Source organism: Saimiri boliviensis, chromosome 15, assembly GCF_048565385.1.
Source record: "Saimiri boliviensis isolate mSaiBol1 chromosome 15, mSaiBol1.pri, whole genome shotgun sequence".
NCBI classification, from domain to species: domain Eukaryota; kingdom Metazoa; phylum Chordata; class Mammalia; order Primates; family Cebidae; genus Saimiri; species Saimiri boliviensis.
The window spans coordinates 92132350-92148389 of record NC_133463.1 but is presented as its reverse complement, the minus strand read 5'-3'; the positions used below and the strand labels follow the sequence as shown (position 1 = coordinate 92148389).

The following is a 16040-nucleotide window of genomic DNA, read 5'->3' as shown; positions in this document are numbered from 1 at the left end:
CTTGCAGCCACAGAGCAACCCCAGATCTCCCGAAACCCAGAGCCCTTCACTGTTCAGCGTCCCAGGCCATGGAGGGGCTGACTCCGCACCTGGCCCTCAGGGTTTGGTGGCTTCTGTCACACTGGCTGCCACTGTCCATGCTGCCTGGCTGGTCCCTGGTGTCAGGCTAGGAGCAGCCTCCAGCAGCCATAGGCAGAAATCCCAGGAACAGGCACCTGCACTCTGCCCCCGGCTGCTGCCCTGACTTCTCAACTGGGTGCTATGGCCATGCCAAGTGGGCCCATGGCCCGGCGTTCTGAAACGGATCGCCCCATGGCCAGCAGGTCAGGGGGCCCCGTGTCTTCCTGGCCTCACCTCACCAACCCCCCAGGCAATGGGGAGTGTGGCCTTGTCCAGAAAGACCCCACCTCAATCAGAGGGACACAACTAGCTTATACAATGTGTGGGGTTTCTACGTTTAGAGATGAGGTCTCACTGTGTTGCCCAGGCTGGTCTCAAACTCCTGGCTTCAAGTGATCCTCCTGCCACAGCCTCCCCAAGTGCTGGGATTACAGATGTGAGCCACCATGCCTGGCCAAATTCCTGGAGTTCTTTTTATTTATTTAGTTTTTTTAGACAGGGTCTCACTCTGTCACCCAGGCTGGAGAGCAGCGGTACGATCATGGCTTACTGCAGCTTTGACCTCCCTGAGCTCAAGCGATCCTCTCACCCAGCCTCCTGAGTAGCTGGGACTACAGGAGCACACCACCATGTTCAGCTGATTGGCTTTTGTTTTTGTAGAGATGGGGTCTTGCTATGTTGCCCAGGCTGGTCTTGAACTCCTGGGCTCAAGTGATCCTCCTGCCTCAGCCTCCCAAAGTCCTTTGGATTACAGGTGTGAGCCACCATGCCCAGCCATTCTATTTTTGTTTTTTGGGGGGTTTTGTTTGTTTTTTGAGATGGAATCTCACTGTGTTGCCCAGGCCAGAGTGCAGTGACGCGATCTCAGCTCACTGCAACCTCTGCCTCCTGGGTTCAAGTGATTCTCCTGCCTCAGCCTTCTGAGTAGCTGGGATTACAGGCATGAGCCACTGTGCCTGGCCCCGGCCATTCCCTATTTTTAAGCTACCTCATTTGTAGTATTTTGTTGTAGCAGCCTGAATAGACGAAGACAATGCATTTAAGAGCAGATTAAACATATCTGAATAGAAAAGTAGTAACCTGGAAGATAGTTTAGAAGAAGATATTCTGAAGTATGGAGTTGCCAAGCGATGGGAACTGCACAACACCGTGAAAACCAGCGGGGCTGGGTGCAGTGGCTCACACATGTAATCCCGGCACTTTGGGAGGCCAAGGTGGGCAGATCACCTGAGGTCAGGAGTTCAAGACCAGCCTGCCCAACATGATGAAACCCCCTCTCTACTAAAACCACAAAAATTAGCCAGGCGTGGTGGTGCACCCTGGAATCCCAGCTATTCCGGAGGCTGAGGCGGGAGAATCACTTGAACTGGGGAGATGGAGGTTGCAGTGAGGTGAGATCACGCCATTGTACTTCAGCCTGGGTGACAAAGCAAGACTTCGTCTCGGAAAAACAAAACCAAACCACGTGATGCGCAGTAAGAAAGACTGCAATTGGAGTCCCAGAAGGGAGGGGAGAGGACAGGGTAAAAGCAACGTTTGGAAATTGTAGATGACGTCAGACTGCAGATGGAGGAAGCGCTGTGCGTCCCAAATGGAGGACCACACCCAGGAGTCTCCAGGAGACTGAAGGTGGCAGAGGAGCCCTCATCTCTCCCTGGGCCGTGTCCTGGGTGCAGTGCCCTGCATGGCAGGCACAGCTGCGGACACAGGACCAGTGCTAACCTTGGGCGCCGGGGCAGAGCACATGTGGGCTTCACGTCCATATATCCGCCCTGCGTTGCGGCCCAGGGCAGGGTCTCCCGTGTTGCAGATAAGCGAGGGGGGCTCATGCACTGGGTTGGGGGGACTGGTGAGGACGCAGACGGCATGACTCCAGGGACTGTGGTGCCCTTAGCCAGGTGCTGGTGTTAGTGGGACACCTGCAGATGTTGGAGTGAGCGTGGTGACTGGGGCAGGGTCAGGGGAGGACAGTCTTTTTGGAGCTCACAGGAGCCCCAGTTGGAAAATGGGGCCCTGGGACGCTGGTATTGTACCCTGCTCCTGGTGGGCTCAGCGGGAACACAGGGCCCAGGCCTGCCCTGCAGCTCAGGCAGCTCAGGGGCCATCTGCCCAGCATCCACAGTAAGAGGGCCCTGGCAGGGCTGCCCTGGGTTCTATTACAGAAGCAGCTCTGTGCCTGGTCAGGGGCTGGGATGGCAGCAGACAGATGCCTGGTCGTGGGCGGTAGCTCCAGGCAGTCGAGAGTAGTCCCAGAGGGAGGGCTAAGGGGCTGGGGCCGGGCAGGTGTGAGGGGCTCCAGGCCACACTGCCCAGGGCACACCTCCACGCTGGGAAGGTGTACAACAGGGGGTTCGTGGGAGCCGCCACCTGCAGCCCCCAAAAGGGTGGGGCGTGCCCAGAAGCAGCAGGTGGGTACCACGCTGGGAAGGTGCACAACAGGGGGTTCGTGGGAGCCGCCACCTGCAGCCCCCAAAAGGGTGGGGCGTGCCCAGAAGCAGCAGGTGGGCACCAGTCAGTCACCTGTGCGCGCCCGCTCCTTTGCAGGACCTCCTCGCTGCGGTGGGACTCAGGTACCAAAGAGCGCATGCTCATCAAGGTCGCCGACCGCGAGCCCAGCTTTCTCGCCGCCCAGGGCAATGGCTACACCCCAGATGGCCCCCCCGGGGTCCGCTCCCGCAGACCCTCTGGCAGCCAGCACTCGCCCAGCCTGCAGACCTTCGCCCCAGAGACTGACGGCACCATCTTCTTCCCAGAAAGGAGGCCGTCACCCTTCCTGAAGAGGGCCGAGCTCCCCGGGAGCAGCTCCCCGCTGCTGGCCCAGCCGCGAAAGCCCTCCGGGGATTCGCAGCCCTCCTCCCCGCGCTACGGCTATGAGCCCCCGCTCTACGAGGAGCCCCCAGTAGAGTACCAGGCCCCCATCTATGATGAGCCCCCCATGGACGTGCAGTTCGAGGCAGGCGGGGGCTACCAGGTCGGCTCTCCCCAGCGGTCGCCGGGCCGCAAGCCCCGGCCATTCCTTCAGCCCAACAAGCAGGGGCCCCCCTCGCCCTGCCAGCAGCTGGTGCTCACCAAGCAGAAGTGCCCCGAGCGCTTCCTGAGCCTGGAGTACAGTCCCGCGGGCAAGGAGTACGTGCGGCAGCTGGTCTACGTGGAGCAGGCGGGCTCCAGCCCCAAGCTGCGCGCCGGGCCTCGGCACAAGTTCGCGCCCAACCCCGGCGGCGGCTCCTACTCGCTGCAGCCCAGCCCCTGCCTGCTGAGGGACCAGCGCCTGGGCGTCAAGTCCGGAGACTACAGCACGATGGAGGGGCCTGAGCTGCGGCACAGCCAGCCGCCCACACCGCTGCCGCAGGCCCAGGAGGACGCCATGTCCTGGTCCAGCCAGCAGGACACGCTGTCCTCCACAGGCTACTCCCCGGGCACACGCAAGCGAAAGAGCAGAAAGCCCTCTCTGTGCCAGGCCGCCAGCGCCACCCCCACCGAGGGCCCCGGGGACTTGCTTGTTGAGCAGCCGCTGGCCGAGGAGCAGCCCCCGTGCGGGACCAGCCTCGCCCCTGGGAAGCGAACGGAAGGTGAGGCCGACGGGGCGCGGGGCACGGCCGAGCCCTTTCTGGCGCAGGCTCGGCTGGCCTGGGAGGCGCAGCAGGCCCACTTCCACATGAAGCAGAGGAGCAGCTGGGACTCCCAGCAGGACGGCTCTGGCTACGAGAGCGACGGCGCCCTGCCACTGCCCATGCCCGGGCCCGTGGTGCGCGCCTTCAGCGAGGACGAGGCGCTGGCCCAGCAGGAGAACAAGCACTGGAGGAGGGGCACCTTCGAGAAGCTTGGCTTCCCCCAGATCCTGCTGGAGAAGAGCGTCTCTGTGCAGACCAACCTGGCCTCCCCGGAGCCCTACCTCCACCCCTCACAGGTGAGGGCCTGGCGGGTGGGCTGAGCTGGAGAGCCTGGGCCCAGCCTGGGGTCAACTTGGGGTCGGGGTGGGCCCCATGGGCTGGGCACAGGAGACTTGGTGTCGAGGGCGTACATGCAGCACACAGAGCTCTGAAGCCCCGTGTCTCGGCCTGGGCACTCCAGCAGGCTGTCAGGGTGCAGCCGAGAGTCCACAAGGAGTCCCTTGTGGGGTGTGGGCTTCTGGGGGTGCCCTGGCAATGCCTTCCTCATTCTCGGGGCGCCTGGGAGCAGGAGGCCACACCCTGACTCAAGCCATAGAACAGAGGAGGCCTCAACAGACTGGGAGGGTGGCGGCCACCAGTGCTACGGCCTGGGCTCCTGAGGAGCGGGCAGACGGTGTCAGGGGCTCCCTGGTGGTTCTTAAAGCCAGTGCCCAAGCCTTCCTCTGGTAGGAAGAGCTGCTGAGGACGGACACCCCAGGAATTCTGGGATGTTGCACACAGCCCAAGGCCTCTGACAGGTTCCCCACCGGGTGGCTGCAGCTGGTGGAGGCTGGATTCCACAGAGGCCACGTGCACTTGTTCTCACCTCCCAACCCTGGCCTTTCACACTGGTCTGCTGCAGACACAGGAAGCCAAGGCAGAGGGCAGGCCTAGTGTCCGAGAGCCAGGGGCAGGAGGAAGAACCCAGGGAGCTTCCTGGGGTGGGGAGGCCTCAAGAGCCTGGGTGGCCTTCATGGCCTCCAGGGTGGAGAGCTCAGGGCAGCTTCCAGTCCGTGCTTTTGTCCACTGCTCAAGTTGCAGGAGGACAAGAGGACAGGCAGGAAAGAGGGCAGAGAGGCCTGGGGTGCAGAGCAGGGTCCTCGGAAAGCAGCAGCCAGAGAGGGGCCTCCTGGAGCTCGGCCTGGGCTGAAGGCTGGAGTAAGGGCCTGCGGTCCCAGGAGTGAGGGATTGGGAACCAGATGGCACCTTCACCTGGTGTGAACTGCAGCCTTCCGTGTCTGAGCGAGGGCACTGGCACTTCCTCAGGGGGCAGCAGAATGAGGTCAGCCGCCTGGGGATGCCAGTGGGTGCTCGCACCTTCCTCCTACCTCACCCTCAGCCAGGTCATCTGGGTCACCCAACAGCAGTGCTGCTCTGGCCGCCCTGCCTAACCCAAATAGTGCAGGACTCTGGTGCCCTGGCCACCTGTGTGGACAGGCAGGGCTCCCCTGGGTCTCCCACCTCGGGCAGCCTTATGGGGAGCAGACGGTGCCTCTCGCCTGGCTGGCTCTGGTGGGGTCCCGGCTCACACTTCTCGGGGCTGTGGCCCAGTGGGCCCCTCTGCCTGGCCCTCTCCCTCCCCCTAACAGCACAGCCCCGTTTGTCCTTCTCAGTCTGAGGACCTTGGTGCCTGTGCCCAGTTTGAGAGCAGCCGGCAGAGCCGCAGCGGCATGCCCAGCTCCAGCTGTGTCTTCCCCACCTTCACGCTGCGCAAGCCCTCCTCGGAGACGGACATCGAGAACTGGGCCTCCAAGCACTTCAACAAGCACACGCAGGGCCTCTTCCGGCGGAAGGTGTCCATTGCCAACATGCTGGCCTGGAGCAGCGAGTCCATCAAGAAGCCCATGATCGTGACCAGCGACCGGCACGTGAAGAAGGAGGCCTGTGAGCTCTTCAAGCTGATCCAGATGTACATGGGCGACCGGCGGGCCAAGGCCGACCCGCTGCATGTGGCCCTGGAGGTTGCCACCAAGGGCTGGAGCGTGCAGGGCCTGCGGGACGAGCTCTACATCCAGCTGTGCCGGCAGACCACCGAGAACTTCCGCCTGGAGAGCCTGGCCCGTGGCTGGGAGCTCATGGCCATCTGCCTGGCCTTTTTCCCTCCCACTCCCAAGTTCCACTCCTACCTGGAAGGCTACATCTACCGGCACATGGACCCAGTCAATGACACCAAAGGTAAGGCGTTGCTCAGGCTCTGCCACCCGCTCAGGTAAGGGCAGTGAAGAGGGCTCATGCTGTGCTGGGCAGCACCTGGTGAGTCCCTGCAGCCTCCAGCACAGGGCTATGGCTCCACACACATCTGAAACACCACACACCCTGGGCCTCCGTTGGATGTGGGCCTCTTCCTGGAGCCCCACCTGTGCACTGAGGTGAAGAGCCCTGGAGCCCTGGCAGACACGAAGCGTGGGGCCTCGACGGCTGCATCCACTCTGCACCAAGCCCACCACGGCCAGTCCCGCTCCCTGGCAGAGGCAGGCACAAAGAGGCCAAGGGCAACGCAGCTGCAATCAGGCCCCTGCATGCCTGCCGCACCTGCCTTCTGCCATCTGTCGCCTGGAGGGGTTACTACCCTGGCAAGACCCAGGCTGCCTGTTCCGGGCATGGTCCTGGCAGAAGGCTCCTGTGAGCAGGCAGGAGCACGATGGCAGTGGCATACAGCACCTCAGCTGTCCCAGAGCTACCCCGTGGGGTTGTAAGTTAGAGCCATTGTCACCCTGGCGCCTGCCTGGGGCAACATGGGAGGCCAGAGTGTGCCTAGGGCTCTCCAAGGCGATACTTCAGGTGTCCTGGGCCCAGGCCATGGTGCCATCAGCTGGGCAGCCCTGTGTCTGCAGCAAGCCATCCTCTACCTCACATCATGGGTGTCTACAGGGCACAGCCACAGAACTGATGTCCAGAGATGCACACAAGTGCACACACACATGCACACGAATATGTGGGTACACACACCCATATACAGGCATGTACGAGCATGAACATGTGCACGCATGCATGCATGTGCACTCACAAACGTGCATACATGCATGCACAGGAACACGTGCACACATGCACGAACAGGCACACGCTCACACATGCACGAACACGTGCACACACACGTGCACACATGAGCACGTGCGTGCACACGGGCACACATGCATGCACACGAACACGTGCACACATGCACGAACAGGCACACATGCTCACGTACACGTGCACGAACACGTGCACACCCACGCGTGGACACATGAACACGTGCATGCACACGGGCACACATGCATGCACACGGGCACACATGCATGCACACGAACACGTGCACACTAGCATGTGCACATCCATGTGCGCACACGGATATGTGAATGTGCTCACATGTGCATGAACACGTGCATACACACCCACACATGACGTGCACATGCTCACACAAGCACGTGCACACACCCACATATTCACACACATGAACGTGCACACGCATGAACATGTGTGCACACCCAAAAACGTGCACATGCTCCAGGTGAACATGCCATACTCTGCTCTATGCCAGTGAGAGCCCACCTTGGTCTGGCCTTTGCCTCTGCAGAGATTGAGCTCCTGACTGGGGCCTTGCTGGGCCTTACCCCAGAACCCCCAGCCCAGATGAGGAAATCTAATGCTGCTGTGGGCACACAGAGGCAGGGTGGGGGCCACAGGGCAGTGGGAAGGTCCTGGGGACAGTGTGTTGGGTATAGGCACCACCCAGCCTGTCAGCTATTTGTGGGGAGATTTTGGAAGCCATGTGGTTTCACCTGATGTGGACTTTTCAACATAAGATCACAGCAAAGGCAGAGCTTGGCAGGTGGCCCAGGCTCCTGGTGTGTAGAGGACCAGAGCAGGGAGCCAGGCAGGCTGGGCTGGCCCGTGAACCCCATCCCTGGTCTTGGGCCCATCAAGAAGCAGGTGGAGTCCTAGGGACTGTGTTCCTGTTAGCATCGTAGCTCACCTCCTCGGCCTCTTCCAAAGGGGCCTGGAAATGTCGTGCCTGAGCTGGAGGCTGTGAAGCTGAGCCTCCGCTGCTTAGCCCAGCATGCAGCCACAGTGGGTACCCAGGAGTAGGCAAGAGAAGGGCCAGAAGACAGATAGCCAGACAAAGGCCTGAGGTTCCTTGGGCCCATCTTGGGCCAGCTGACTAGCCAGTATGTGGCTGGGGCTTCCTGGGAGTCTGTGCCCCAGCCTGCCGCCCTTCACACACAGGCTGGTGTGCTTTAATCCTCGCGTCTTACACTTGCAGGGTCCCAGCCTGCATGGAAAAAGCAATCGGTCCAGCCTGGGCGTCCATGGCTTCAGAGCTCTGCCAAGGAAGGCCCATGAGGACCAAGAGCACTACATGGGTTGGAGTGACAGTGGGCCTGGGATCTGTGTGATCCTACTGGCAGGTGGCCCACAGCTAGGCTGTGGCACCATGGCCACCCTCACAGCCAGAACACCATCTCCAGCCCCAAGATCCACTCCTAGTTTCATCTGTCAGGGTCCCTGATTGGCCTGAGCCCAGAAGAGAGGCCTCTATATACAAGGTGGCCATCCCTGCCCAAATGGGCCTCACCCCCTCTCCAGCCAGCCTCCCATCCCTAGGAGGTCCCACCTTTCATATGCAGGTGCTGCTCAGAAAGACAGGCCCAGCCAGGCACAGTGTCCCACACCTGTCACCCCAGCACTTTGGGTCGAGGCGAGAGGATCCCTTGAGCCTGGAGCAGACCAACCTGGGCAGCAAAGTGAGACTCTGTCTTTTTTTTTTTTTTTTTTTTGAGACCTAGTTTCGCTCTTGTTGCCCAGGCTCAAGTGCAATGACATGATCTCGGCTCACCACAGCCTTCACCTCCCGGGTTCAAGCGATTCTCCTGCCTCAGCCCCATGAGTAGCTGGGATTGCAGACATGCGCCACCACACCCGACTAATTTTGTATTTTTAGTAGAGACGGGATTTCTCCATGTTGGTCAGGCTGGTCTCAAACTCCTGACCTCAATTATCCACCCATCTCGGTGTCCCAAAGTGCTGGGATTACAGGCGTGAGCCACTGCGCCCGGCCGTGAGACTTGTCTTTATGATTAATTTTAAAAAGGAAATTAGCCAGGTGTGGTGGTGCCTGCTTGTGGTCCCAACTACTTGGGAGGCTGAGACAGGAAGATTGCTTGAGTCCAGGGGTTAAGGCTGCAGTGAACCATGATGGAGCCACTGCACTCCAGCCTGGGCAACAGAGAAAGACCCCCCCCCCACCCCGCCTTTTTTTTTTTTTTTTTTTTTTTTTTTTTTTTTTTTTGAGATGGAGTCTCCTCTGTCACCCACGTTGGAGTGCAGGAGTGCAGTAGGGCAATCTCGGCTCACTGCAGCCTCCGCTTCCTGGGTTTGAGTGATTCCCCTGCCTCAGCCTCCTGTGTAGCAGGGACCACAGGCACACGCCACCACACCTGGCTAATTTTTGTATTTTTAGTAGAGGTGCAGTTTCACCATGTTGGCCAGGCTGGTCTCAAACTCCTCAGGTGATCCGCCTGCCTCAGCCTCCCACAGGCATTAGCCACTATGCCTAGCCAAGACCCTGTCTTTAAAAGCAAGCAAGCAAGCAATAAACGCAGACCCTATTAGCCCAGAAGGAGGTAGCTTATGCTCTGGAGGGCCAGCTAGGCTGTGGCACAGTTCTTAGAAAAAGGAAACTAACCTCAGGGCCAGGGCACCTGCCTGGGGACCCTCAGTGAGGGGCAGAGCTGAGCCTGGTGCATCGCCCTGAGCACCTTACCTGCCTCAGCCTCAGGAATCTTTGATTGACTCATCTACCAGCATCTGTGTGACCTGCACTGTGTGGCTACCACCCTCAGGGACTGAGGCCCCCCCAAGGTGATGTCCCCAGCTTAGCCTTGTGTCATGCATGGTCACAACTTTCACACCAGCAGAGGGTGTCCTGGCCGGTCCCTGGGACCTCCCTCAACAAGTTCTCAACACAGACACCGAGGCACACTGGCAGTGGGTATGTAGCCTTCAGCTCCCCCACCCTCCCACCTGCTCCACTTCTGGATTTTGGAAGGCTGGAGACCCTTAAAGGTTTAATTCACTGCTCACTTCTTCATGCATTCAGCAAGGCCTCCTGGCTTCCAGCTCAAGCTGGCCGATTGAGCATGTGCATTTGATTCACCTCTGCCTTGAACTCACTGAAACGACAGTGAAGGAATTTTTTAAAGGAAGAAAAAACCCACAAAGGAATGTAAAATGGTACAGCCACTATGGAAACTGTTAGGCAGTTCCTCAATTAAAAATAGAATTCCCATGTCATGTAGCACTTCCACTTCTGGAATTACCCAAAAGAACTGGAAGCAAGGACTCTAATGGTTACTCGTACGCCCATGTTCACAGCAGCATATTCCTGTAACTAGAAGGTGGAAACAGGCCAAGGATCCATCAGCAGCTGAATGGAGAAACAAAACGTATCCAGCCATTAAGGGGAAAATTATTTCCGGCCTTAAAAGGGAAGGAAATTGGCCAGGCACAGTGGCTCACGCCTGTAATCTCAACACTTGGGAGGCCAAGGTGGGCGGATCACAAGGTCAGATGGAGATCATCGTGACCAACATGGTGAAACCCCATCTCTACTAAAATACAAAAAAACTAGCCGGGTGTGGTGGTGCACGCCTGTAGTCCCAGCTGCTCAGAAGGCTGAGGCAGGGAATGGCTTGAGCCCGGGCAGCAGAGGACGCCGTGAGCTGAGATCATACCACCGCACCACAGCCTTGGGGACACGGCAAGACTCCGTCTCAAGTGAAAAGGAAGGAAGGAAATTTTGACGTGCATATGGATGAGCCTTGAGGACATCATGCTGAAGGAAGGAGCCAGTCACAGGACAAAGATTGTATGATTCCACTTCTATGAGGTCCCTAGAGTAGTCAGATTCCTAGAGCCAGAAGACAGAATGGTGGGTGCCAAGGGCTGGTGGGGAGAAGTGGGGATGCGTGTTTAATGGGGACAGAGGTTTACTGTGGGAAGATGAAAAAGTTCTGGAAGTGGACATTGGTGATGGTTGTACAACCTTGTAAATGTACTTAACGCCACAGAACTGTATATTTTAAAATGGTTAAAGTGGTAAATTTTATGTTACGTGTATTTTACCACAACTTTAAAAACTCACAAACAAAACGAAAATGGGAAAGGAAGAAGCTGGAGCACGTGGACCAAGAACAGTGAATCCTGGGCAGATGGTGGAAAAATGAAGAGCTAAAGCAGATAGCAAACCCGTAGAAGCTCAAAAGTGGGTAGAGCCAGATTCCTCTAGCAAAGGGAGTGACCCTGAAGTTCAAAACAAAAGGATTGGTTAAAACTCTGCTTAAGAAGCAAAGCAGTCTGGGTGTGGTGGCTCACGCCTGTAATCCCAACACTGGGAGGCTGAGGCAGGTGGATCACTTGAGTCCAAGAGTTCAAGACCAGCCTGGCCAACATGATGAAACTCTTGTCTCTACTAAAAAAAAAAAAAATTAGCCAGACATGGTGGCGTGCACCTGCAGTCCCAGGTACTCAGAAGGCCGAGGTAGGAGAATCACAGGAGGCGGAGGTTGCAGTGAGCCAAGATCATGCCACTGCACTCCAGCCTGGGTGACAAAGCAAGACTTCATTTCAAATAAATAAATAAATAAACTACTCTTTTTTTTCCCAGACAGAGCCTCACTGTATGAACAGGGGAGTGCAGTGGTACCATCACTAGTTACTGCAGCCTCCACCTCCCAGGCTTATGGGATCCTCCCACCTCAGCCTCCCGAGTAGCTGGGACCACAGGCACTACCCAGCCCAGCTAATTTTCTTCTTATTTTTTGTAGAAATGGGGTTTCACCATGTTGGCCGGGCTGATCTTGAACTTCTGGGCTTACCCACCTTAGCCTCCCAAAGTGCTGGGATCACATGTGTAAGCCACCAAGCCTTAGCATATGTTTCTATATACTAGCAACAAACTATTAGAAACTGGTATTTTAAAATGCCGTTTGCAATTGCATGTATTTATTTATTTAGAGACAGGGTCTTCAGGGTGGAGTACAATCACATTTAATTTTTTTTATTAATTTTTTTCATATATTTTTAATCACATTTACTTACTTTGAGAGTCTGTTGCCCAGGGTGGTGTGCAGTGGTGTGATAGCTTACTGCAGCCTCCAGCCCTTGAGCTCAAGCTGCAATCCTCTTACCTTAACTTCTCTGTGCCTGCCTGCAGTAGCATTTTAAAATGTGACATACTTAGAGATGGATCTGACAAAGGACATGTAAGGCCCCTGCAGTAAAAACTGTAAACGATTCCTGAAATTAAAGCGGGTCTCAGTGGATGAAGAGGTTTGCTCTGCTTATGAATCAGAAGACTCAGTCCTGTTAGGCTGTGAGTTCTACCCAGATCCATCCAGAGATTAATTTGGAATGCAAATTTTACTACATTTCTTTATTTTAGAAATTGACAGGCTGATTTTAGAATTCGTAGGAATTGCAAAGGAGCTAGAATAGCCAAAACCCCTTTGAAAAAATTCAAAGTTGGAGGACTTACTGCACCTGACTTGTTAGAAAGCTAGACTCATCAAGAGGGCGTGTCACTGGCTTCAAGGTAGACAGGTCAGTGCAACAGAATAGCGACCCATGTATGCATGGGTCAGCTTTCCACAGTGCTGCAAAGGCCACTTAAGAAAGGATAGTCAGGCCGGGCGCGGTGGCTCAAGCCTGTAATCCCAGCACTTTGGGAGGCCGAGGCGGGTGGATCACGAGGTCGAGAGATCGAGACCATCCTGGTCAACATGGTGAAACCCCGTCTCTACTAAAAATACAAAAAATTAGCTGGGCATGGTGGCACGTGCCTGTAATCCCAGCTACTCAGGAGGCTGAGGCAGGAGAATTGCTTGAATCCAGGAGGCGGAGGTTGCGGTGAGCCAAGATCGCGCCATTGCACTCCAGCCTGGGTAACAAGAGTGAAACTCCGTCTCAAAAAAAAAAAAAAAAAGAAAGAAAGGATAGTCATTTCCTTCTTAGTGGCTGGGAAAACTGGATATGCAATTGCAAGCAAAAGATGAATTTCAATGCATATTTTGGAGCGTACACAAAAAATAACTGCAAATCATACGTAAACTAAGACATAAAACCTAAAACTATAAAACTTCTAGAACAAAACAGGAGAAAATGCTTGCTTTCCTGAGTGAGGCAAAGATTTTTATATGTAATTCCAAAGTACTATCTATAAAAGAAAAACATTGACCAATTGGACTTCAAAATTAAGTCTCCTACAAAAGATGTTAAAAGAATGAGAAAGCACACCAGTTACAGACAAGCAGAAGGAGGAAGGCTGGGTCACAAGCGGCAGTAGTGGAATAAAGTTAGAGGCCATGTTTGGCTGATACGGAGACCGATGGTCACGTACAGAAGTATCTACAGATGTGCGTGTGAACAGGAGCTCGCGCACACAGGTGTGTCCTCACTGTCAGCTGAGAGGGCCTACAAACATTTCCCAGCAGTGGAAACCACATCTCACACCCAGATCCTGGTTTCTCAATACCATTTTCCATTATAAGGATTCAGGGCCAGGTGCAGTGGCACATGCCTCTAATCCTAGCACTTAGGGAGACTGAGGCAGGTGGATCACAAGGTCAGGAGATCAAGACCATCCTGGCCAACATGGTGAAACCACCTCTTTATTAAAATACAAAAAAATTAGCTGGGTGTGGTGGCATGCGTCTATAGTTCCAGCTACTCAGGAGGCTGAGGCAGGAGGATCACTTGAACTCGGGAGACGGAGGTTGCAGTAAGCCGAGATTGCACCGCTGCACTCCAGCTTAACCACAGAGCACAAATCTATCTCAAAAAGAAAAAGGATTCAGAATTCAGAGTTCTTTGGAGAAACGGGTGATTCTAGGGCTGGTGCAGGTCATATACAAGATGTCAGAAGTGAAGAAGTGCCAGAGGCAGGGGTGATGTTTGTCACAGGGACAACGGAGCTGGCGGAATGAGCTCCCAGTGGCCAAAGCTGGAGCAAGTTGAGCAACAAGATAAAAGACCCACTAGATTATAACCCATAAGTGGGCCAGGCACAGTGGCTTATGCCTGTAACCCCAGCACTTCGGGAGGCCGAGGTGGGTAGATCATTTGAGGTCAAGAGTTCAAGACCCACCTGGCCAACAGGGTGAAACCCTGACTCTACCGAAAATACAAAAATTAGTCGGACGTGGTGGTGCATGCCTGTAATTCCAGCTACTCAGGAGGCTGAGGTGGGAGTTGCTTTAACCCAGAGGGTGGAGGTTGCAGTGAGCTGAGATCGCGCCCCTCACTCCAGCCTGAGCGACACAGTGAGATCCTATCTCAAAAAAAAAAAAAAAAAAAAAAAAAACTCTTAAGTCTACACGGATACAAATGAATGATGCAATAGATAGGAATAGACAAGTCTGTGCAGAACAATTACAAATAACTGATGTAGATGTCCACCGTCCAGGAGCTGGAGCCCAACCCCACCCCTCAGGTGTGGGCCAGGCACAGTGGCAACTCCTACAGAGTGTGGCACAGAGTGGGAAGAGGCGGTGCCTCACACAAGCCTGCCAGCCTCGGCCTCAGCCAGGTCACCACAGCCCGTGGCCACGGTGCCCAGCTGTGCTCTCCAGAGCAGGAGGCAGGCCCAGGTCAGCCTGAGGGGAGCCCCCCTCCTCTCTGACTGCAGTGCCTGGCTTGGGGCCAGCTGCCTTGGCCCACTTGTTTCTGTTGGTTTTCTGACCAGCAGGCAGGGAGTCCAGGCCCACTGCCGCCCCAGCCTTGCCCCCAGCCAGAGGGCAGGAGCTGCCTGCTCCCCTCCTGCTGCCTGAGTGCCTTCTCTGCACCTCTGCTTGCCCCAGCATGGGCACAGCAGCTTCCTGGCCCACACAATGCTCAGAAGGGCCCCTGTCACCTCTCTCACTCACACACACAGCCACGTCCCCCCAGACGTGCCCCACCCCCACCTCAACAGGGTCAGCCCCACCAGGCCCAGGGGCCTCCTCACCAAGTGCGGGAGCTGAGTGGGCATTGGCTCCTGGCGTTGTGTTCTGTGGTCCTCATGGTTCTCTTTGCTCCCCAGTGACACAGCACATAAAAGAGCTTCTGGAAAGAAACACTAAGAAGAAGTCCAAATTGAGAAAGAAACCCAAGCCTTATGTTGAAGAGCCGGATGGTAGGGCCTCTCCCGGCAGCCCCTGGGCGCTGCGTCTGCATAGCTCTGCTCTCCAGCCTCGGCCGCCTGGCCTCCTCTTCTCTAACCGCTTCTGGGCAGGGGGGGATGGGGCCACTAACCTCAGGCCTGCGGCCTCCTGAGCAAGGTGGAGGGCCCAGGTGACTGTCGGGACCCCTAGAGAGGCCAAGCCTGTCTGCACCTGTCTTGGTGGTTCCCGGAGCCATTTCCAACTTGCTTGCTGGGTTCTTGATGGGGGGAGGGAGGTGTGAGGACTTGCCCGCTGAGGGCTACGGGAGGCGCCCCCAGGTGAGTGAGTGGCCCTGACCCCGAGAGTGAAATTTGCAGGTGGAGGGGTGTGTGGTGCCCTGCAGACAAGCACCCCTCAGCCCTGTCTTTCAGCCCACGGCTGGCCCTGAGCCACAAGAGCCAGGCCTGGCATCAGCAAGGAGTTGTCCCTCCCTTTGATGGTGTGCCCCTGCACAGCCCCCAGAAGCCGAGGGAGGGCTTTCCCACCCTCCCCTGCAGTCTCTCACCCAGCTCTCCCCTCTCCACCCTCCCCGACAAGCCCCTGGCTCAGGAAAGCCCTGTGAACCCAGGGCTGTGCCCTCCCTTTTGAAAGGCGTGCCCTTTTTTTTTTTTTTTTTTTTTGAGACAGAATCTCGCTCTGTAGCCTAGGCTGGAGTACAGTGGTGCAGTCTTGGCTCACTGCAACCTCCGCCTCCCAGTTCAAAGCAGTTCTGCCTCAGCCTCCCAAGTAGCTGTGATTACAGATGTGCGCCACCACACCCAGCTAATTTTTGTATTTTTAGTAGAGACGGGGTTTCACCATGTTGGCCAGGCTGGGCTTGAACTCCTGACCTTGTGATCTGCCCCCCTCGGCCTCTCAAAGTGCTGGGATTACAGGTGTGAGCCACCGCACCCGGCCAAGATGTGCTGTCTCACCAAGTCAGCTACACACACACGCATATCTGCACACACACACATCTGCACACGTATGCACACGCACATCTGTGCACATGCACATCTGCACACACGCACATCACACGTACGCACATCTGCACACACCCACATCTGTACACGTACACATCACACGCACATCTGCGCACACACATGTACACACATCA

General features: G+C 56.3%; 1 protein-coding gene across 3 annotated transcripts in view; it reads left to right on the top strand.

Annotated features, from left to right (window-relative positions):
* The window catches only part of ARHGAP39 (Rho GTPase activating protein 39), a 143608-nt gene that overhangs the window by 120788 nt on the left and 6780 nt on the right, over positions 1 to 16040 (top strand). For 2 of the 3 annotated variants that reach the window (XM_039464740.2, XM_074387308.1), the window contains 3 exons: positions 2665 to 4027; positions 5384 to 5945; positions 14824 to 14916. In XM_039464740.2, coding sequence (XP_039320674.1) covers positions 2665 to 4027; positions 5384 to 5945; positions 14824 to 14916 — 2018 coding nt within the window. The remainder of the gene's footprint in view (positions 1 to 2664; positions 4028 to 5383; positions 5946 to 14823; positions 14917 to 16040) is intronic. The other variant, XM_039464741.2, reaches the window with a different exon arrangement.